At 44.6% G+C, this 24327-nt stretch overlaps 1 protein-coding gene across 4 annotated transcripts in view; it reads right to left on the bottom strand.

Annotated features, from left to right (window-relative positions):
- SMOC1 (SPARC related modular calcium binding 1) overlaps positions 1-24327 on the bottom strand; it is a 106507-nt gene that overhangs the window by 3611 nt on the left and 78569 nt on the right. For 3 of the 4 annotated variants that reach the window (XM_031065510.1, XM_031065514.1, XM_031065519.1), the window contains exons 8-12: positions 23079-23271; positions 21946-22028; positions 18133-18238; positions 8762-9009; positions 1693-1743 (exon numbers count right to left, since the gene is read on the bottom strand). In XM_031065510.1, coding sequence (XP_030921370.1) covers positions 1693-1743; positions 8762-9009; positions 18133-18238; positions 21946-22028; positions 23079-23271 — 681 coding nt within the window. The remainder of the gene's footprint in view (positions 1-1692; positions 1744-8761; positions 9010-18132; positions 18239-21945; positions 22029-23078; positions 23272-24327) is intronic. The other variant, XM_031065523.1, reaches the window with a different exon arrangement.

Raw genomic sequence — 24327 nt, 5'->3', positions numbered from 1 at the left:
TGGGCAAGGAAGGAAAAACAGAACAGAAGCAGCACAAGTAAGGGAAAAAGGCAAATTAAAACAAAAAGAAACTTGACTGATAAAGATCCAGTATAGTCTTTGCTGAAGCCATGGCCCCAGAAAGCTGAGATCCCAGAATAAGCTGTGAGGCTGAAAACAACCAGGGGCTAATGAGACAGCCGTGCTGGAAAAAGCACTGAATGAGTCACATGGAGCCTTAGGGACTGGCATATTTTTAAACACAAAACTCCACTTTCCTCCCCCTCCTTGAAAATGGGCATGCAGTCTAGGGAAACAACTGGTCCAACATCCCTTGCTCTGCTCTTCTGCCTGGCACAGCTGATGCAGAAATCCACTGCTGCCAGGCTGCCCTGCCACCATCTCCCCATCAGCCACAGCCAGCTGCCTCCTTCCCTAGGAGACAAGCAGGTCTTGGAGGCCTTTCTTCAATAGAAAGCTTTTGTTAAGCCCCTCAGCAGAGGTTCTTAAAGAACCAAAGCTCTTATGGGATCAGAGCTAGAGCTCTGTGGATTAATTACAGGTGAAAACATGCTAAAGAGACAGCAAAAGTAGGGATTTGAGGGGAAAAGGTTACCTCACTGGGAGGAAGGCCTCAGTGAGATCAGTGCTGATCAACATGCCCTGTCACAGGGGGGCAAATATTGTCAAATGCAAAATTATTTCAGGTAGCCATATTTGCAATCAATTGCACAGCTCTGCAAAAGGTGCCTGCAGTGCCCCATGACCAGCTCACAAAAACAACAGATTGTTTTCCATGTCTGTAAGTGCAGTGTAGCGTGGGAGTGCAGATGACCTGTCCTACACTTTGAGTGACAAGGAGGGGGCTGAAGCTACAGCAATTGTTCAAATGCCTCTGCTCAGCTTTTAGCAGCAGGCAAAAACCAAGTACATACTCAGAATGGAGGACACACCAGGAAACATCACATCATCAATGCACAAGGTGTAGTTGATCTTTATCTTCAGCTCTCTGTTCAGCCCATCTCACCAGGACCACATACTTTCCCCAGGAAGACAAGGAGGACAGCAAGAGGTATAGGAAGACTTCTGGCACTAAACAAATACACTGCCCAGGTCTCCTCAACACAAAAAGGAATCTAGCCAGACATATGTAGGACAGCTATAGAACAAGTAGCAGAAGATACAGGCAGGGGAGAACTTCTCACTGCTTCTTACAATCCAAAATGAGAAGTACCCAACAAAACCACGAGGCTGCAAGTCTAAAAGCAAAGCAAATGATGTTATTGTTCATGCCTGATGACAGGGTCGGTCTATGTGATTCAATGCCCAAAATACTGGGAGAGCAGACCTTTACCACGATAGAGAACAGTGTTCATGGGAACTTGTCCATGGAGTAATGGAATGTAAACACAACAAATCACCTAAATTACTGCTTGACAGAAGAAGGAAGAGTAGGATAGGAGTCATCCCATAGCTGCTTAATCCTATTCTAATTCCTTAGCAACATATAGTCTGTTTCAGCAAAAGACATAGAGCTGGACTTTGAAATGATGCAATGGAGCTGCACATTGGTGTATTTATACCTCTTAAGAACAACTTTGGTTTCCAGCTGTATCTATATTGCTGTTCATGAACATAGGAGAACAGGGGAGAATGAATTCTGCAATACATGCTTATCACAGGAAAAAAGAAACATTTTGACAAGATACTCACTGAAAGGGTTAAGGCCTTGTCTTTTTCCATTGGGCAAACTGCTCAGGCTACCTGTAAAATCCAAGAACCACATTAAAGGAAGTAAATGCCATGGCATGACAAAGGAGCCTTCCCTTGTCTGTTGCCAGAGAGCAGGTTCAAAGCACCCACTCTGACCATGCTCACAGCAAGTCCTGCCAACAGGAGTCACATGCAAGTGTCTAACCAGTGTGCCTGAGATGAGAGATGTTAAACACCTGGTGTTGTAGTAGCTGAGTATAATGAAATCCAGAGGTTTTGCGTGGGCAAGAAACAACAATTACAAGGTTAAACTGAGCAGTAGAAGGAGAAGGAAGAAAGGAAGGATGCAAGTAGTATCCTGAAGTTTCCCCAAACAAGCAAAATAATGCCATGTAGAAAGGGGGAAGATAGAAGAGAGTGAAGGTACAGGCAATACAGATAGCCCAGGTTTATTAAATCTTTCACTTGAATCAAACAAACAAGTGCCTAAAATCAAAGACCTGAACTTATACCTGGCAGAAGGGCAGAGCTGTGACTGTGTTACAACAGGTACACGTACCCTACACCAGATGGAGCTCATGGCAAGGGCCTCTGCACTGGGTGCAGACAGCTCAGGGATTACAGGAGCTGTTGAAAGCATGTCACACTTCCTGTGAGCTGCTTCTCTGATGTCAGAGGAGGGGCGAGCTGAAAATGGGAGCTCCTGCTCCCAGCCAGCAGCAGTAAGCCTGTTGCCACCCTCCATGACTTTGATTTGTGCATGCACATGACCTGATGCACAGCTCGCTCTGCACATCAAGTACTCTACTGCACATGCTGCTCTGTACAGGACCAAGATGGGCAGAAGCTCAGAGGGCAGGAGCGAGGTGCAGGAAGCCCCAAGGGCCAGGAGGCTGGGCTGTAAGATAGGAATGGAGCTCTGAGAAGAAAAAGCCAGAGGGAGAAAAGGTGACAGGGGCCAAGGCTGAAATGGGACACAAAGCACAGCTTGTTGGCTTTAGAGAACACTAATAAGAAACTGTGTGAGCACAGGAAGTTATTCCCAGACCCTGAACACCGGCCCAGTACAGCCACCTGCCCTGCCAGGATCAGCAGAACTGTGGCTCGCTGATGCCCGGTGTCAAACACGGCTCTGCTGCTGTGGGCAGAGGCTCCACTGCCCGGGCCAGAGCATCTGCCTGGGCTGACTGGCACTCACAGCCTGGGCCCTTCATGGGTGGCTGCCAGGGCCCCGGAGGGCACTGCCAGGCTGTGCATCACTGCCCTGGCTGGCAGGCTGGGGAAGCCAGAGGGCATCCAAAAGAACCCTCTCACCTTTACCACACAGTGCAGGTAAGCCTGCAGCACAGTGCTGTGCATGAGCACAACCCATCTTTGGAAAGAGCTGAGGGAGCACTGCCTGTCTTTGGAAAGAGGCGGGGATCTCCAGGCTGGTGTGCACAGAAGGCAGGAGCATCCCTCTATGCCATGGCTGGTATGAACTGAACCACTGCTGCACATGGCCCCATGCAGCCGTGTGGGAAACTGCGCTGGGGCTCATCCCCTGCTGCTCTGGGGGCAGAGAGCACTGCCCTCAGCTGCCTGCCTGCCATAGCAACCAGGCCAGCCATGGGTACCTGTCGAAGGCAAAACCCTGCCACAGTAACTCTGCACTGCTGACACACAGGAGAGGAAGGAATATGGCAGGTGGTGACCATGGGTTACTAACATATAGCTGGGAAGCCCTTGGGCATTATAGGTAACATCCCATCATGTGGCAAGTTTCATAAAGCTGAGTATTTGCTCATCCTCGCAAGTACACTGTCTTGGATAACAGTTCTAGTCACACTGGATTAGGCTAGGTGTCTTTCAAAGAAAAAGCCCCAAGGAAACCCCAGCAGCTTTTCATAGGAAATTATTATTCTTCAGACATACTGAGCAAACTTTTCACCTTCTGGGGAGAGAAACAGCCTTATCTTGTGTTCTCAACACAATACTGATGTCCTGATTCAAATAATCGCTTACTTTTGTCAAGATTAAAGGCAAATTATAGCACCTCTACAAAGCTCCAGAGGGGAGTATCTTAACAAGACAAACAAAACCAAGCACTGAACGAGTACAGCTCCTTTGATTCTAATCTAATAGCACATAAATGTACTTTGAAATTCCTTTTTAATTCAGTCATTACGTGGTTGCAGTTTTCTCATGGCCACTCACGATTGTTATTTTCTATCATCACTGGTCCAGAGGCCTTTCCCAGGTGATTGCTCTCTGCTACCTTCTCTCACACAACAACTTGTACAGTAATGATATAGAGCAACTCATTCCCAGCCTCCCAGGCATGCAGTTACTTCTGAAGATAGCAATAAGAAAGGTCCAAAACATCACTGAATGAAACCTGCTGTTCAGATTGTCTGTCTACTTTTCCTTCTTTCTGTAACATTTCCTCAGATTCAGTAGAAGGTGACATTCTGTTTAATTACACACACATACACTTTTTAATTAAGACATTTCAATCCTGTTTCTGGACTGGCTCTTGGTGGCTGGGTTCCACCTCAGACATCCTCATGTCCTGTGAAGCAGGCCCAACACCTACCATCTGACAAGCTCTTGGACGGCAAAGCAATCACAGGATCTGAGCTGGCAGAAGGGAACTTCCCGTCAGCTGGCAGAGGAACATTTCTTTGCTGCTTATTCCCTTAGCTCCTCTTTGGGCAGGCACAAAATGCTGACTTTGTCTCCTGAACTTGGAAGAATATAGAGGTAAAACTTAACTCCAACATTTTGCAGCCAGCACAACTAGCGTAAGCCTCACTCGGATCTACAGCCCTGATTAATTGAACTCCAATTAATCTTGAGTCCAGTAACTTTCCAGCAAAGCTTTACAATATGTGCCAATCTCCTCTCAAGGATCCTGCCTTTTGACTAATGCAGAGAGATACATTTGTTGTTTGATCGCAGATGGTTCCCCCCTTAACTCAGGCTGTGCAGACTACACTGAGGAATGCTAACTTTTAACAGGCTGTAAATCAGTCTGCTTTCCTTTCACAATTCCTCAAACAGACAATCTTAGATCAAGTGATGGCAAAGACTGTTTCTGGCATACTCCAAGTTAAAAGCCCTGCCTGCTTGTTCTGCCCCAGTTTAAGAAGCCATTTGCAGGCTTCTGCAAACACTCAAAGGCTGACTCTTTTATGTGGCCACACCATTCTGAGATCCAAGGCATTTTTCCATGTAAAAGCCCCTGATAAAAACAAGTCTGGTTTAAAGAGAGGGACAAGAGCTGTGCAAAGCGGCCACCAGACCTAGCAGATTTGCCAGCAGCTTTTTGGGTCACCATAAGGATGGAAAAGGAAAGGGTTTCTGATAGACTGGGCAGCTTACTTCCTCACTGGAGAACCACTGGTTGGCAGTACCCACATACTAGGCAGCGGCAGGCATGAAGAGATTGCTGAGGAAGGGAAGACAGACACAACTATGCATCTCGAACAGATTTGATTCTAAGCTGGAAAGAGCTCAGATTCAGGTTTGTCCTTACAAATATTCCAGCTGAATCCCCACATATAAATCTTATTTGGACTCTCAAGGTCCTGAGAAGCACATAACACTAGTGTGTTATCGATGCTCTATGCTTCCTTTAAGCAGCTCTATTTCCACGTTTGGATGGAACTGGCCACGAAAAAAAAAAGCAAAACACTGCCAAAAATGCAGAACACTTAATATCTGTTTTCTTCAGAATCCCAAATACTACAAAATTTGTATTATGTTTTATTTTCAAAACTATTACAAATGTTCAATTTGCCTAACAAGAGGCATACTCACCTGGAATGATGACCCACTTCAGTTTAGTCCTTGTGCTACTGGACACCCAAACAGGATTTGGAACATCTGAGCTAAGTTCACTTGTAATGAAGTATATCAAAGGGAAATTTTAACCTTCCTTGTCTCCCTCCAACCCCTCCTCATCCAAGCTAGACCAGAAGAACCTTTCAAACAAAGCTTTTGTTGAAACAGAAACATTTCCATGAAAAGTTCTGTCTTCATCTGACTAGCAGTTTACAACTGAAAGTACCTCATGAAAAAAGTTTCCAGCTAGCTCTTGGCTTGAACCCACAGTGACCTCAGCCCCAGCAGATCTTTGGAGGCCACAGTACAGAGAAAGAAACAGACAGCAAAACAGGGACTGACTACATGGACCTATGATCCAGATAAAGGAAAGTTAGAGAAAGGGGAAGATGGCAGAATCATAGAATGGTTTGGGTTGGAAGGCACCTTAAAGTTAATCTTGTTCCAACCCCCCTGACATGGGCAAGGGACACTTTTCACTAAACCAGGCTACTCAGAGCCCCATCCAACCTAGCCCTGAACACTCCAAGTAATGGGGCATCCACAGCTTCTCTGGGCAACCTGTTCCAGCTCTCACCACCCTCACAGTAAAGAATATTTTTCTCACATCTAATTAAACTTACTCTGTTTCAGTTTGAGGTTATTTCCCCTTGTCCTGTTGCTCTGTGCTATTGTAAAAAGTCCTTCTCCCTCTTTCTTATAGGCTCCCTTCAGGTACTGGAAGGCCACAATTGGGTCACCAAGGCCACAATTGGGTCACCAAGCCTTCTCTTACAGGGTGAACAATCACAGTGCTCTCAGCCTTTCCTCACAGTAGAGACCCTCTGTCCCTCTAATCTTGGTGACCTCCTCTGGACTCACTCCAAGAGGCCCATGTCCTTCCTGTGCTGGCACCCAGAGTTGATGCAGCCCTGCAGTGGGCTCTCAGCAGAGCAGAGCAGAAGGGCAGAATCCCCTCCTTGGCCCTGCTGCCCACACTGCTCTGGATGCAGCCCAGGACACATTTGGCTCTCTGGGCTGGCAGTGCCCATGGCGGGGTGATGTCCAGCCTCTCACCCAGCAGCACCCCAAGTCCCTCTGGGCAGAGCTGCTCGGATCTGTTCATCTATAGTCTGTGTTGATATTGGGGATTGCCCTTAACCACGTGCAGGACCTTCCCTTGGTTGTCTTAAACCTTATGAGATTCCCATGGGGCCACTTCTTGAGCTTGTCCATGCCCCTCTGGATGGCATCCCATTATTCAGGCATGGCAACTGCACCACTCAGCTTGGTGTCATCTGCTAATTTGCTGAGGGTGCACTCAATCCCACTATGTCATTAATGAAGGTATTAAATAACACTGGTCCAGTATGAATCCCAAGGGACACCACTTGTCCCTGATGTCCATCAGGATTCTGAGCTGTTGACCTACACCCTCTGGATGTGACCATCCAACCAAATCCTTACTCTCCTAATAAACCAACCATCTCTCTCCAGTCTAGAGAGGATTTGTGGAGAACCATGTCAAAGGCAAAGATACTGACTGTTTCTAAATTTAGCAGTTCTTTTGAATAGGAAGCATAGAAAATATGTCATCTACCACCTCACAACTTCATGACTTCTTAAAAAAGATGCATTACAAACTTGTTTACTGCACCTCTGGAGCACTCTCACTCACTTCTTTCTTCCATGTTAGTACCTGCTGTCTGCACTGCCCCCTGCCCTGCTTTTTAGTCCTCGGCATCCTTTAACTTATCCCTTTATCTTTGATCCTCAAGGCTTATCAGGTTTGTAGTAGGTACGTGGAGCTGTATGACAGAATAAGATCAGAGCCCCTTTTTGACCAAAGTCCTGTCCTCATACAACAGAAGAAACCATGAAAGGTCAAGGATATGTTCTCAGCAAACAGCTGGACAATCAGGCACTCACAACAATGTCGTGCTGCCTTCTTTCCCCTTCACATGGGCTCAAAGCTTCACATTTTCTTTCTTCTCTCCCTTTGATTTTTTTCCCTTTCCATAACGTAAATTTTGAACATTCAGTTGGCCAGGGTAGCAGATTCCAGAGAGTCTTATTCCAGGCCAAATAGCAATAAAACTCATTTGGCATATTCATCTTATTGGGAAGGTAATAAAATTAAGGATTGCTATTTTGGTATGTCATTCCTCAGTAAGGTACTGATGACTAAAAAAACACCTCCACAGGGCTAGGGAAGCAGAATGCTTCTCACAGCTGACAAGTAATGCTATATGCTTATTATGGTAACTAAGATGTTTGCAAAGCACTTAGAAAATGCAACTTCCCAACATCCAAATGTACTGACTCCCTTCCCACTCATGCTAAACCTGAGAAAAGGACTAAGGAAGATTCAGATGGGAGAAAAAAAAGCTATCCACCCTTCCCAACTACCATGACACATATAACAACAGCTGCAAAGCCAAAACACCTGCACAGGAAATTAGTCCCCTGGAATCTCCCTGTTTGCCTTCTCCTGCCAAGCAAGTCTGCCCACAGTCAAGAATGACTGATAATTATTGAATTTGGGTTGAACTGTTTCAATTCCTAAAATTTCCAAAAATATCACTTTGGTTTGGGTCCCAACAGATGATGAGGTGAAGATGAAAAAAAGGCAGGAGGGTGGGTTGATTGCTCAGACACTAAACAGAAAGGAAAATAGGTTATTCACATGCCTTATTTCTCTACCAATCTCAAAGTACAATTTAAGTTTGAAAAAGGGCGACAGTACAGCCCTGTGCTTGCTTTCTGAGTTGTTCTCTTTGCATCATCCACTCTCCTGCATGCTGAATTTAGCAATGAAAATAAATATTATTTTCTGTTAGTAAACAGGGTCTCCAGAGAAGGCCTGGGCCTGTGCTGGCTCATACATCATCCAACCTGCATGGCTGAGACAACAGAATCTTGTTAGCACGGTATTACTCAGAAGGGACCTGATCTTAACTGCAAGAGGACATCAACAGTACAAACAGAATAAGTCTGGCCAAGAACTCTTATCTATTGTCTTGTGTCTGTATAATGCTTAGCACAGAGGTCTGTGATAGGGCATAGAAGATGGAGCCATAACACAAGTAACAAGCTACATTTGCACGGCAGTATGTTAATCCCACTCATTTGCTCACACAAACTGTGGCACTTTTGAAATAGGTAGGAGAAAATGTAGTTCTGAATTTGCTGTAACTCAGTTTTTATTTGTCAAGTTTGTTTGTCAGTTTTTACTGTCATGCAATGAGGAAGAAAAGGCACTCACCTCCTTCCTTGCTGACTCCCAAACACCCTTTCAGCTCCTGAAGTGAGATGGACTTGTCCTTGTTGAGGTCACAGTAGTCAGTGAAACGCCGGGCACATTTCTTGGGCTTGGCTTTCTTCTTCACATAACGTTTGAAAGGCTTTAGCTCCCGCTTGTTGATGTCATTGCTGCTGTTGTTGTCCAGCTGGCTGAAATACCAGTGCACCACTCGCTCCTCTAGCGTGTGGCTGGGGTCTGGCTCAGAGAACCTGGAACAGAGGAAGCACAGGCCCCCAACAAGGGGTGCTCACACCAACACTGTCAAGCACATGCTGAGGAGCAAGAGCTGCTCAGTGAATCAGGCAAGTGCTATGCTGTGTTCAAAGTAAGCAAAAAACACAGGTCTTCCAATCTCCTCCTTTTAGCTGAGCTCTTTTGAGATAGATGAACTTTTTCTAAAAATGTCCTTTAGCATTAACAAGTGAATTGCCAAGAGAATCTTGGAGTCTGACACCATCAGTAGCTATGGTTCTCCTCACACCAGTTGCTGAAACTCTGCCTAATCCCAGAATGATCCTCATTAGAGGGCAAGAGACAATATCCTTGGTCTTTTTGGCCCTTGGGCTCCCATTCAAATTACCAGCAAGAGATCCATGAGCGTCAGCTGTTGTGGTAGTTTCTGTGACAGTAACATCTAGCTTCAGAAAGGGAACAAATTAATTTAATGCAAGACACATTCATTATTTGAAAATGTCCTTGGCAAGATATAATATTCTTCTTCCTGTATCTGTTTACATAATCTGAACTCCTCTGCTGTATTTTCTGCATTTTTCATGCTTTTCACATACTTGATTTACACATAAGAGTTCCACATAAGATAAAAACCACAAATCCATTAAAAGCAGTACTACAGAGCTGGCAACTTCAGTTTGTTTCATTTCTTAATCATTGTGGTGTTACAAGTTTGATGCTATTTGACTCATATTTTCCTTCTGTAGACAACAATAATATCAGAGAGGAAAAGGAGAAAAAACAAGGAAGAGCAACAGCTATAGACACATAAATACAGAATGCTGCCTGTCAACCTCCTGCCATCACTGAACACTACTGTTATGCCATACCATTTAAGCAGTGTCTGGTGCTCTGCAGTAGCAGTGGGAAAGGGAGTTATTCCTCAGGGATATTGAGAAACAGAGAAGACACTTTCTAAGCTAGTCTGTCTTTTCTCCATATGATGAGCATGCCAACAGAGAAAGCTGAAATGAGGCTGAGGCCTGAACCTTTTTTTCCTCCAAGAATAAAGCATTTTAGTGCATGGAAATTAGTGGATAGGTAGACAGACATGCCACACTGGCACTGATTGCTCTGACTTACTCCAGTAAACATATCCAGCTGCTGCATAAATTCCTTCCCCAGGAAGCAGAGAGGAATAGTTGCCCACTGCAGGCAGCCAGATTCTGGTGTGAGTTTGGAGCATTCTAGCTGATGGAGAAACATGAACCCAAGTACCCTATAAAATGTTCTCCAAGACTGCTGTTGACCTTGTTTCAGAAACTAGTAGAATCTATACCTTTATAGTCACTGAAGTTTGGGGTTGGTTTTTTTTTGTTGGGAACTAGGAGAGAGAAAATTCTTTTGACTTGCTCGCACAACGAGTTTTGCCTTTAAAATGCAGCTACACAGCCTGAAAAATACCCCTTCACACATTGTACCCCTATGGTAAATTAAATCATTTGTAAGGAGGACTCTGCAGCACGCAGGAAGCAAGAACTGGAGTTTAAGTGAAGAACTGAGATCCTCATTAACCTTTTCTGGTAGCTTTTACAAATAAGGATAGAAATTAGAAAGGTAGCCCCTATCCAGACATACATGAATCCTTGTAACAAGTAAACACACAGTATAGAGAGGCAGATAAACTGTGTAACATTTTTCCCAGGGTTTTGCTTGAAACTGTTTTCTTCATTGAATTCTCAACTGAGAGGCCGGCTGGCATTCAGTCACAGCATCTGGTGAATGTACAATGGGATAAACACTGTGCAGGAGGAAGAAGGGGTTAGGAATAAGTCTGCCTTAGTTGGGGAACCAAAATACCAGGCAAGCACCAGGAATCACCTATAGACAAGCAAAAATTGCAAAATTCCCCCCCTCCCCCAAAGTTAAGGAATTGTCCTGATTTTCTAAACTGCATGCATTGACCAGGATGACAGGAGAGAACAGAAACACATCCTGTGTCCTGTCTTTATGGCATTTATTACCATAGCTATTGGTCTCTCTCCCTTTTGGAAAGAAGCTGGCTATCATTTGAAGATGAGCATGTTTCCAACAGGCTCAGAGGAGGTCTGTATTGCCAGGGCAATACTCTGCCTTTGCTGAAACAGAAGGATAAAACCCGAGCTTTTGCATGAGAGACTGCCCTTGTTCACACCTTGGCTTGTCCTCGTTTACTGAAGGCCCACAACTGGAGAGGCAGAAATGGAGAAAATAGCAGAGCATCTTAGAACCAACAGCAGAAAGACAACAGACAAGAGCTTTTCACTACTAAAGAGGCACTCAGAAGCAGGATTTTAAAGTGCCTCTTTTCCAGGGGCACACCAAGGAGGGGCTTTTATGAGTTATCAAGAAAGGCAACATGGCTCTCTTCAGCACTTCCACAAAGAAAATGAGGGACATTCACAGGCTAATACAAATACATTGACTCATGAGGTGACACTAAATCAATCTTTGCCATTACAAACATGCTGAGAGCTCATGCTGAAAACTGCAGCATGCTAATAAAGCTAAAAGGAATTAGTTTAATGGCTATGACTTTAGGAAAAAGGAAGATACAGCCATTTCTGTGTTTTTACCACTTTCTGTTGGCTGGCTTAGCAGGACTGCAGTTCCTGAGATGGTTGGTTGCCTGCCATCTCTGGTTATCATCCAGAATGCCAGCACAGGAAGGATCCCCATCATCTCAGGGTGGCCATATAGCCCTGGCTCAGGAAATTCCATGATACACTACAGAAGGATGAAGTTACAGTACTGTATTTAACTACCTTGACTTAGACCACTGCCCGTGAAAGGCACTTAGGCACCACCCATGAAACATGAATTAATGCAACTACACAGCACTGCTAGGCCACCTAGCTTTGCTGATGTGCCATGACACCAGCCATGCCTGCCGGGTCAGCTCAGACAAGTCCGGGCTCTAATTGCCCTGTGAGCACACACTTGGCACTATTCCAGGGGATTGTCCCTCCACTTCCTCCTCATACTATTTCAAGAGAAGTAAATCAGCCCTCAGATATAAACTTCATTTATTGCGCCACCTCTCATTCAGACCATAAAGGAATCAGAAAAATCAAGACAGAACAAAGCTGTCCTGTACATTCTCAATTTCCAACATCTCTTGCTCTAACTCCAATCACACTAAAAGTCACTGAATTCCAGCACCTTGCTTCAGTGCTGTAGCAGCTTTGTAAGACACAGTAAGAACTACCAAAATGAAGACAGCCTTCTCATCCTTCTCATGTTGACTGCATTACAGTTGTACTTACTTTTCTGCCTAACTGTTCCTCTTTAGCACTCTGTGGCAAGCAGTCAGACCTAAAGAATGAGCACTAGTGAAGAAAGGAGGTCTGTGTAAACTGATTTTCCAAATGTAACCTGCTGTTGCTGGACTGCTTTTGTACAAAAGCCAGGAAGTTTAGCTCAATTATGCAGCATAAGCCCACCAATATTCCAACAGTGAAGAAAAGCATGGTCTGTCATTAACAGACTAAGACAGCAAACCAGCTTTCTTAAAAGTTTGTTGGCATCAAGTATACAGTCTTCTCCAAGTAGGCTCTTGCTCCTCCTTCTGTATAATGTTCTAAGAGCTCCCTTATAGCAGAATATTTATTTCTTAGGTCACTTATGCTTGGAGTTATGTGTGTTAAGGTACAGCAACTTCTAACAATGCTATCTTCCAGATGAGGCACACCTCTACGGAATGCCTTCACATCATCTGGTGTCACTGAAGAACACAAAGAGGCTGTGCAAAACCATGGACATACACTTTTTAAGCTGCACTGAATGCTGGAGAATGCCAAAATATCAAATAGGCAGCTTGAATATGCACTGTGCACGCAGTCTGTAATGCTTGTCAGCCCCCGAGGCCCCTTGAGAAAGGAGCAGTTAGCTCAGCGTGAAGGAGCAGGGAAGTAGGGGAGGAATAGAGGCTAAAGTATACAAGGGCAGCAAATGTGGGACATGACTCCCCTAAAGATCCATGTACAGTGTGCCATCACATTATGCTCCATAGAACTGTGCAAAGTGTAGTATGTGCCACTACATTTTACTAAATAAATTGAAGTCCGTTCCTACCAAAGCTGTCCTTTGCTCCCTGAACGCTTTCAGCCCCACTGCACAAGCTGCAATCTCTGAAGTACCCATCAGGTACCTGCTTTGAAGACTTAGAAAATCTATTCTTTTGTACTACAAACTTTATGTAGCAACATTAGCAGCTGAGGCAGAAGGACGTAAAGGCAGTAAGATCAGCCCATCATCTAGCTGGGCTGCAGAGCCTATAAGCCAGAGGGACCTATTCCAGGATGAAAGAACACTGATGGACAAGAAGCTGGTAGCAAATGCTACAGAGTAAAAAAAATTAATTAGTCCAGCTTTCATTCCCAACACACACACAAGATATGTTTGTAGTCAGGATGTCTAAAGGAGTTAGAGCTGTAAGTTTGTATGATTTGTAAGTATTTTGCAAGGATATATATATATACCCTGCTTGGTGCTGTTGCTGAATAAAGAATGGGTGGAGTGTGACTGACCCCTCCAGTCAAAGCCCATGACAGCATTCATGATGACCACCAAAGTGCCAGCACTAAGCATAGAAAGCAATGAGTTTGACAAACTGAGGTAAAATTCAAAATTGTTCTTGCTCTGCTTCCATTTCTTACTCCCATTTTGTTGTTCTTCGCAGTTGCCTAAAGTTAGTCTGTAACAGTGGAATGTGGTTTGAATCAGAGGATTCCTAGGATTACTATAACGGAATTGCAAAAGGATCCTGTATTTGTTTTATTATTCCTCCTTTCCTGTAGCCAAGGAATCAAGAAGCCAACAAAAAACTAAGCTGTGTTCAGACTAAACAGAAGGGTACTACCCAGTCCAAATTAATTATGGGAAATGCATAATTCCTTTACAGTCAAAAGTTATCTCCCCTATTACAGGCCAGTTTCTTTCTCTCTTCAGGCTAAGTTGTATATAAAACATTATTCTGAACACAATTTTTCTGAAGATTTTAGGATAAATAATTTAGAAGGTAAAAAAATCGCATCCTTTCATTCCTCACTGACTGTTCAAAGACCCTCCTCTTACATGAACTCTCCTGTATCTTTAATTAGGCTAGAATTTCCATAAGAGGACAAAGGGAAGTTAGTATCCAACTTCAATTGAAAGGCAATAGGAGTTGAGCATCAACTTCCCTGCACTCTTTAAGTGTCAATCTTTATTAAAACATGGATTGGCTTCAGAACACCCTGGAGATGTGCTGAGCTGTGCTTGCCTGCTTCAAACTGCTCAACTAGAGCATGAAATGGAACCTCAGGGCCATTTTCTGGAGTTCTTTTTGGGGCTATTACATGGGAATAAGTGGCAACTTTAAATTAAGGGACTGATATTTGCTGTGTTACATGATAAGGGTGGCTGTTGTAACCTGCCCATTTACCTCAAATTCCACAGGGCAGTAATATGTTTGCTGACAATGTAGCAAGCCATAATGCACACATTTTGGCAACTAAAACTAATTTCTGAATTGGCAGGGACCAAAGAGAATTTCTCAGATAATGGAAACCCAGGCTGGGATTCCCTATGAGCTAGTTTAATTTAGGTCCTCTGTAATATGACTATATCAGAATTAGAAAAGAGACTAAAATGTACTAAAGCTAAGACTAAATTTTTAAGTACTGTTCCTATTATATAGTACTCACTTGTGAACAATTTCAACAATGATTTTTTTTTTTAAGTAAGGATACAATGTACTGGCTAATAAACCAATTCTCTAAAATTGCTCCTTTAATTACTTTGAAAACACACAGTAACAAGATGTGTCTTGGAGTTATAACATAAACTTAAAATTAAGAATGAATTTTACCAGAGATTTTCTGTTTCTAAACTATAAATTAAGTCTCTTTGGCTATTATGCTGTAATATAAACCAGAGCCATGAGGAAGGGAAGTTCTAATCTCATTTACATTATTTACATTATTGTAAAGCAAGAGAAACTCAATTAAAGTCAATAGCTTTGAACTTCTTTAAACAAGACAAGACCTATAAGGGATTACAAGGTTGTTTTAAGCATGCCCAGTTTAAAAAAAATAGTGTTATCAGGTTTTGTTTACATGGCCTGAAAGAATCCAAGCTACTGCCTCACTTTCCTACTACTACATTGTTTTTGGGAGCAACTTAGCACAGCTCTATGTAGTATTTCAAATGCCAACCTCTAATTTCTTCCCATGCTTCTCCCTCATCATCCCACTCTCTCCTCCTCCTCCCACCCCCCTCATAAAGAACCAGAAAGCTAATATGGATATTAATTGCAAAGACACTGAGCAAACACAGAAGTTTGCACTCACATATCCAGATTCAGACTGAAGGTAGCAGGGTAATCTAATCTGATTTTCTTTGTATCATAGTCACAGAATGTGAATCAAATTATTGTTGGGACCATAACTCAGGTTTGACTAAAGCAAGTCCTTCTGAAACATATCAGGTCTAAGAAGAAAGCTTTAGAGAGAGGGGATCAGTCACATCCCTCATGGCTTCACTCTGGCTCAGAACTGCCCTCGCTTTAAAGAAATTTTGATCACAAGTTCGTTTATATTCAGTTAATCACATTCTTCCCTGCTAGACTTAGGGGTCTGCAGAGCCTTTGTCCCTATAGAGATACTCAGATTTTACAAAATGAACTTCCAACCTTTTTTTTTTTCTTTCCATTCCCTAAGGAAGTCTGAGCTCCTTAAGACTCTCACTGTTAAGCTTTTTTAGTCCTGGACACTTTGGAAAGGCTCTTCTCTTCCTTTGGTCCTTAATTTTAATATTGATACTAAAGATGCATTCTGTATGTCTGTATGTACTGGCTGCCTGAGCACACTCTGGCTCATGTTCAGCAGTGCAGACCAGCTCTCAGGTCCTTTTCTGCTGGGCAGTTTTCCAGTCACTCACCCCCAGCCTGCAGCACTGCCTGGGGCTGTTGTGAGCCAAGTGCAGGATCTGGCACTTCCCTTTGCTGAACATCATACAATGGCCTTGGCCCACTGATCCAACCTGTCCAGATCCCTCTCGCCCTTCCACAGGGCCCTCTCCACTCCCACACAACTTGGTGGGATAAGGGGGCACTCAATCCCCTTGTCCAGGTTGTTGAAGGTGATATTGAACAGGGCTGGCTCCAATACTGAGCCCTGGGGAACACCACTTGTGACTGGCCACCAGCCACTCTCTGGATCCAGCCATTTTTTACTCAGCAAAGAATACACCTGTTCACACCATCAGAAGCCAATTCCTGAAGAGAGAACTCAGGATATTCCTCACCTTGGGACTCTTGGGAAGCCGGACTCACTGCATAGATACAGCTTCCCAACTCCACAAACACACATGAAATATGTACTGATACAATTTTTATATAAATATAAAAAATTCCCTGAAATTACTTTTTTTTTTAAAAATAAAACAGGTCCCATCATGGCCTGTTGAGTTGGAAAAGCTTGACACATGTTGTTTGGGGTACATGCTTAGTCTAGCTGAGGCACATGGAAAATTAAACCAGAGCAGTTATCTGAATTTAATCATGGCAGAGTATTTGGGTGGTAGCAGTCTTTTGCCTTACCAAGGACAACCTGCTAAAAGATTTAATTTTCCTCCCTTACAACTGGGCTGTTGACATTGGAGTGGAAAATAAATCAATGTGATGACTGTGTGAAGAGCTGGGCAGTGAAAAATTCCACCAGAAAGGCCTCTATTGAAAGCTGAGAAATACACAAAGCTTGGGGAACATTAGGAAGCAAGCCTGCTGGTTTATAGAAGTGCAGTGGGGGCATACATCCCTGGTCTCTACAACATCGGTTTATATTAAGCTTTATTTTAAGAGTGATGATTACATTGGCTGTGTTTCAGTCCCAGTGCCAAAGATGCCAAATAAATACTCTCCAGGGCTTCCCACCACCCCTACCCGCTGCATTTGAACCATGCAAATTAGACAGAATTGACATTGGAATGCCTAAGTCTGGGAGAGAAGGATGTATTTCCCATCCTTGGGGCATTTTTCATCCTGTTTATATGAATACAGACATGTTAGGCATACAGCACTAATTCAACGGGTTACAGAATATTCAGCATGCAGGCACACATACAAGTCACTGGCCTGATTTGTAAGGTCTAAATGTGAAGTTAAAACCATATGAATTCACTAGTAGTCCATACTGAACCCAAGGGACACAGCCATGCCGCCCAGGACCTTGAATAGTCTTGAGCAGTTAAAAGATGGCACTGATTCCTTCTCCATTATGAAAGAGGAAAGCAGGGGATCAACATTACTGTCAACACATTGGAGGAATACCCATACAAGTGACATTTGTGCAGAGGCACTTCCATCTCCAGACCTGGGCACATCAGTCACTGTGCCATCCCTGCAAGCTGCCCCAGCACTGACTCCTTTTATAGTCAGGCAAATCCAGACCCACGGAAGCCTTGCCTAGCTGAGGCAGTGTAGCACTTTTTGAATCCATCCCGGTTCGTTTGCAATGGCCTGGCCCAAGGCAGCGCTGCAGGGATTTGCTGTTACCAAGCAGGAGGGGGAGACACAACCTCAACTTTCCTCCAGTTCCCCAGGAACACAGACTGCTGCCCACCCCTTGCAACAGGCCTGACCTATTGCTCCTTCCAAAAGGGGTGGACACGCAGCTGGTCAGAGGGGAGGGCCATGAAAAACAGCTCCCCTCCTCATCGGCAGGCTGGCTGCAGCCTCACAGCAAAGCCACAGCGCTGGTCCTGCCAAGAATTTGGTTCACATTCTTCACTCCCTGCGGTAGCCACTAGGCCGCACGGTCTCCTTCAATCCATTTGCATTTTATTAGGTCTTTTCATGCACCAAGGGACAAAAGAACAAGCCATTTCCTCCCACTGTGCTCTCATTTCACACTTCAAATGGGCTATACTAACTTTTATGGTGGAGCAGCTGCCAGGGAGGAGGGGCGGGAGGAGGCAAGCAGAGCTAGGATGACAGGACAAAGCAGCCTCAGATCCTCTCTCAGAAACCCAGAGGAACCCAAATCAGTCAGAGCAACACCTTTCCCACCTGCCCCCACCTCAGGGGCACCCAGAGCTCTGCAGCCACCTGGTTGGCATTCAGCCGTGCTTTCTGGACTCACCTCCCACCCCCAGTAGGTGCTGCTGAGTTAATAGCCTGTACCATGTCCGTAGTCAGAGCATCAAGTAAGCTGGTAATAAATTCAACTTTCTTCCCTTCTGGGCAGCCTGCAGAAAGAAAAGAGGAGGTTTAATGCAAGAACACACAGGCTAGTCCCCTACCCCAAATCAGCAAGGATCAGTCAGAACCTCTCGTTTATAAGACAGCAACAACCATGAATACAGTCTCTAAGGAAAGGCAGAAGAATTCCTCAGTGGGTTTCTCTGCGTGGCAATTTGTCCTGCAGCTTTTGTCCAGGCACATGCAGGGTAATCAACACTATCTGGCAAGAAGACTGTGTGGTTAGCTTTATGGTCTCACCCAGCTCTCTACCAGCAAAACTGCAGGGATGTGCTGGAAGTGCCTGGCAGATGGGAGTTCCCATGGTGACACTTGCAGAGAAGTTTACAAAACAATTCATTACCTCCTGGATCATCATCTGAGGCAAATGTGGCTGTTCTGAGGCCCTAATTGACAGATTAAAGTATCCCAGAGCACAAGGCAAGGTCTGCTGCTTGCACTCTCCTCTTCAGGCACAGAAAGCACTGCCTGCCAGCGCCTACCACAATAACTCATTCTTCACATGATCACTCTACATAGGAAATATGTCAAACTGAGTTGGTATGTGGTAGTCACCTCCAGTCACTGCTGGCTTAAGCAGGACAAAGTGGGTTGAAGATGAGCTTGGTAACCATTTCCATTAGTTAGTGCTGAGGCTGTCTAGTTCCCCACCATCATAACCATGGACTGACAGAGCCTTCTATCCTAAACAGCGCCAGCCTGTTACAATGAAACTCTCCATCTCCTCACCTTTAAAAGGCAATCTATGCTGTTTCCTTGCTGCTTAAAGTAAGCTTCATTTACTACCCCATGAACACTGTGACCACTGTTCTAGCCTGGAACAAGCTAAGGAACAAGGAATCAAGAACAGGTGTGCTTAACTTCAACACACTATTGTCACAACTGTTGTCCAAAACCCATCACCTGCTATCCAATTGTATCCTCTTGATGTGACAGAGAAGCCATCACCACATCCCTCACCTCTTTCCCTAAACGACCATGCACTATCAATTATTCAGTTGATTAGGGCAGTAGATGTCAGCAAACAGCCTCCCACCGCAACACAGAGCAATGGTCAACACTTTCTGCTTTTCTTGAACAAGCAAAGAAGAACATGTACCACAAACAGAGCACCGGAGACTTACTGTAATCCCTTGACAGCTGAAAGCAGCTTGCAGACTGATCTGACAAAAGTCCCTCCTTTGCAGTATTACAGGCTCTGTCCTCTGCAATAGCTAACCAACAGTCCCTAGCCTGTCTCCATATTCTGTACACTGCACACATGCACACCCCTCAGCAGTCACTTGGCATACGGTCCAGAAAATGTCAGCATTGTAATGGGTAAGCTGGTATTGCAGCCAGAGTAGACCACTCACTTAAAGGAGCTTTTTGTTGAGGTAATGAAAAGGCTGAAGAACTATTTGCTAGAAGTCATCTCCCTGGGCTCCCAGCATCTCACCATCTGCAGGAATTAGCAGTTTGCCATTTGCTATGTATAAGCAACATTTTCCTTCCTTCTTTCTTTTTTACTTTTGGCCACAGTCATGACAAGTTGTGAAGAGTATATGTAGGTGTGCAAGGATCTGAACTTATGTCTTTTCCACCTGGGCCTCTGCAGGGTCTCTTCAGTCAGGCCAAGAAGTGCACCGCCTGCAGCACTGGGAGTCTAAAGAATGGGCAAACCTCTACAAGAGGAATAAATTAAGGGGTCCCCGTAACAGAACTGAGTGCAAATGATGCAATCAGTCTCAAATTAAAGCAAGAATTTTTCTTGACATTCAGTTCTGCTAAGAAATAAAAAGAAACATTCTCACCCCCTGCAGTTCTGGATCATCAGTAAATTTTTGCATACAAGAGCAGCTAATCAAACAAACCTCAAGATTGCATAAGAAGTTCATGCAGCACAGCATTTCTCAGGCAGACAAACCAGGATCAGATCCTCTGTCTCCCCGTCTCTCCATAGACAGGGGTATTTTCAGTAATGGGAATCACAGAATCAATGAATGTGGCTAGGGTTAAAAGGGACCTTAAAGATCATCTAGTTTCAACCCTCCTGCTAGGGGCAGGGATGCCATTCACCAGATCAGGTTGCTCAGGACCCCATCCAGCCTGGCCTCGAGCACTTCCAGGGGTGGGGCATTCAAAACTTCTCTGGGCAACAATCATACCAACCAGTGCAGCCAAACAGAGCTTGAAGTTTACACAAGCACAGAAAACCGGCTTGAGCTGAGAGGGTAGCTCTCCTGGAGTTTGATATTGGGAGCAGACTGCTAAGCTACAGAGCATCCTGTGTCCTCTTATGCAACAAGCAGTTCCTGTCCCCTTGTCTGGCTTCAGTGGAGAAGGGAAAGGAGAAGGGAAACAAAACCAGTCTGTCTTCTTGAGATCAGAAATAGAGTCTCAAAGAAAAAGCCAAAGTGCAAAGGACTTTTGCAGAGGCAGAGAAGAAGTGCAAGGATAGACGGTAAAGCAATGGGAGTGGGAAATAGGGAATCAAGGATGTAAGGTTATTCCATTTTAGTGTGATTTCCTAACAAAATGAGCCTTAATGTAATCCATTTAGCTGGCTTCCCTCCCTCTACCCCACGACATAATATTTGAACCAATTGGTTGATTTCCTTTGAATGTGAAAGGGAGGCAAGAGGAAATTTTTACATGACTCATGAAAATGAGGAGCTGCATAGAAGAGAGCCCTGCTGAGGGCAGAGTTTCTAAGCAGAAAGGTCTGGGGTCTGAAGTCAGGAGCCAGCAGGACAACAATTAGGAGACACACAAGGCAGATCTGGAACAAATCTCATTTCCTTTGCTAACCTGCTCAGGAACAACTCACTTTATGCTACCCATAGAACATTAAGCTGATCCAGAGTCACCAGCTACGTCTGCAGAATTAGTGGTGTCCACCACCTCCTCATGGTGCAGAGGGATCCACTGTAGCTTGTGTTGTCAAGCAGTCCCCACTCAGGAGAGCAAAGGTTGACCTGTCAGTGAAGGCCCCTCACTCTGCTCTTTAGATGAGAGCCAGAAGGAAAAAACAGAGCACAGACAGGTGGGATAGCATTTTTAAGAGCTGCACTGACACCAATGCCCAGCACATATTCCTAGCAGAAAAAAGGTAGGCAAACAGCAAATTATGCTTGCCACTCTGAGGGAAAAACAGAATATAAAACAAGGAGCAGTGGGAAATAAAACATATCCCAGGCAGAAAAGGAGGAATAAAGTCCAGTTAAGTGAGAAGCCACCATTAGATAAAGGACCTCAGTATACTGTGAGGGTTATTCTGCCTGGTCCATGCAGTCAGTGAAAGGGAGCAAATCAGAGCACTGACAATTGGCAGTGACTCAGGGAGCATCAAGCTGCTGAAAAGCCCTGCTAAATAGAAAGGATCTTGTCCTGGTAGGGCTTTAAGGAACATTCAATCTTGAGCCCATTCTTCCCCCAGGGTATCTCCAGGCATCCTGGTTTCTCTCCAGAAAATTCTAATCCCAGAAATTTCAAAGGGCAGACAGGCAATAAACACACCCAGAACAGACCCAGCCTTTTCCAGTTCACTGTTGAAACTGAAGGTGATCTTAAAAAAACCTCACAAAATAAACCCCATGGTAAAGCATGCACTGTGAGGAAACTCCCCAATCTCCTCAACAATATTCTTGGCCTCTTAAAGAGTCCCAAGGTAACACAGGGTAAGAAGGCAGAGACAGGATCTTGTTCCTCTAACCTGGAAGTTCTCTGTCTTTGAAGGGATCATCAATCTCTGTGCTCTTCGATCTGGCATCACTTTCACACACTGGGGTCTCATATCTGAAAAAGGAGAACAGCAGAAGCTAAGCTATGTAACATAGCTTTAGCGTCATCACATAGTCACTAATCACAGACTATTCTGAGCTGGAAGGGACCAGCAAGGATCACTGAATCCAACTCTTAAGTGAGTGGCCCATACAGGGATTAAATCCACAACCAAGTCATTATTAGTGGTGTGCTTAGACCGGCACTATGCTTTGACCAGGGTCAATGGCTTGTGCCTTGTCTGCTCACTGCAGGGGAAACCAATAAACCTCCAGAAGAAATACCACTCTCAAGCATCTGACTGTTTATGGACAGTCAGCAACAGCAGCAGAAGCGGAAAGAGAAAGAAGAACACACTCTGAAGTCCAGTACCAGCTATCAACTGAAACCCACAAACAGCACGGGGCCGTCTTTCAATTCTTGTCAGCATAGGCTGAATTCTTTTTTCAAAGCTGTCCATGCTTTACAGAATCATTACATCTAGCCAAGTTTAAGTCCCAGCTCTTACTGGCCTGTTTTTGCAACTTGCCAGACCTGCAATTTGTTTCCAAACTCCAACTGAGAAAAGGTAGTTTCAAGAGAGTGACTGAAAAAAAAAATATCTCTGTTTTAAAATCTACACATGCACAACAAGCAGTCTTCTAATTCCCTACTGGTCAGGATTCAAGTGGCTGCAACATGGAAGTATAAAGCAGATGATAATGCAACAAAGACACTTGTCTTTTCACTGCTCATGCCCACTATCTATACTCTTAAGCAAAGCCCCCATTTCTTCTACCTCACAAAAGCAAGCCAGAAGAAAAAAAGGCCGCTTTGTATGAATACTTTAACACAGAGAAAAGTAACGACAGTAGTTAATGTCCACCAACTCCTATAGAGAGGATAGAGAGGGAGCTGCACAATAACACTCAACAGGGAACACCACATAAAGCATTGCTTGCTCTAGGGAAAGCAGTGTAGAGCTGACTGCTCTAGGGTGAGGAACTGGTTTCATATTGCAGCAGTATTTTTTATATCTCATCTTCTCCAGCCAGGCACCTTCCCAGGCCTGGCTAGAGCTCTCACCGTGTGGAAGTACCAGGCAGGGGACGTCCCGTGTCCACCAGGACGCACCAGCAGTACCCAGTGGACTGGTGGCACTGCACGGGCTTGTAAAGTCCTCCAGGGGCGCACTCAGGGATGACGATGCCCTCCCGGGGGTTCTGCCTGGCCTCCTCCAAGGCGCTCTGCCTCTCCTGGTCACAGGAGTGAACTTTTTCTGGAAGAAAAAAGGGAGGTTGGAGGGGGTGGAAAAAGGAATCAAATCAAGATCACTTTGCTCAGGTCAGTGGGATATGGGTATCCTTCACATCAGGAGCCCTTTGTGTCTGTTTCCTTCCCATCAAACATCAGTATGTCTACATCCTCAGGGACTGAGGGACTTCTCGGTTGAGAACTTTCTCCTACATTTAGCTGTGACACAACAAGATTATGGACTGAAGACATTGATGGCTGGGTGCTCAAGATGCCAGAAACAGCAGAAAAAACCCTTCTTGATCACTTGGGTTTTGGAAATGAACTGTCAGGTAAAAATAATTCAGTATTAATGCAGCCATGAGGTAAGCGTTTCCCAGATTTGTTTTTGCAAGCTGAGAGATCCTAAACCGTGACTTGTATTTTCCAGTTAAACAAAGGATGCAAACACCCTGCCCTGCCCCTCTGTCTCTTTCTCCAGACTGCAAAACACTCCCTCCTCTTAATACCACCTCTCCAACATGATCCCAAGAGAAGCAGGTTATGTTTTAACACAGCTTTACCCAGTGCAGACAGCATCTGCACACACCTCAGCAGGGAACAGAATGGGATATCTCACTCAACCCCCATTGCCATCACCTCTCCAGCACTCTCCACTGTGTTCCTCACCTGGAAAACAACAAAGGGCACCCAACACTGCTTTCTACTGAGCGGCAGGTAAGGCCCTGTGCCTTAAGAACACAGGAAAGGCTATTTCCAAAGGTATTGTCAAAGAGAACAGTAGTGGCATGCACCAAAGAACAGGAAGAAGCCCAGAAGTGGCTTCTGCAGCCAGCCTGGCACACAGAGCCCAAGCACTGCCCACAAAGGAGTGTATGGTGCATGGACACTGCCAGGCTGCTGCCTCTCACATGGACCAGCCATCTAAGGGGCAAGAGAAGCACAGAGTACCTGCAAGATGGTAAGACTTATTTGGCTCAACAGCCAGAAATTCGCAATTATAACTCTTCAGGTATTCTGGCCTTTTGACAAGCAGAAAAATTATTTCAACTTTGTAAACTACTGAAAATATGACAGTGAA

The sequence above is a fragment of the Geospiza fortis genome, unplaced genomic scaffold (genome assembly GCF_000277835.1).
Source record: "Geospiza fortis unplaced genomic scaffold, GeoFor_1.0 scaffold54, whole genome shotgun sequence".
NCBI classification, from domain to species: Eukaryota; Metazoa; Chordata; class Aves; order Passeriformes; family Thraupidae; genus Geospiza; species Geospiza fortis.
The sequence above is the reverse complement of the archived record's forward strand: the minus strand, read 5'-3'. Positions and strand labels throughout refer to the sequence as shown.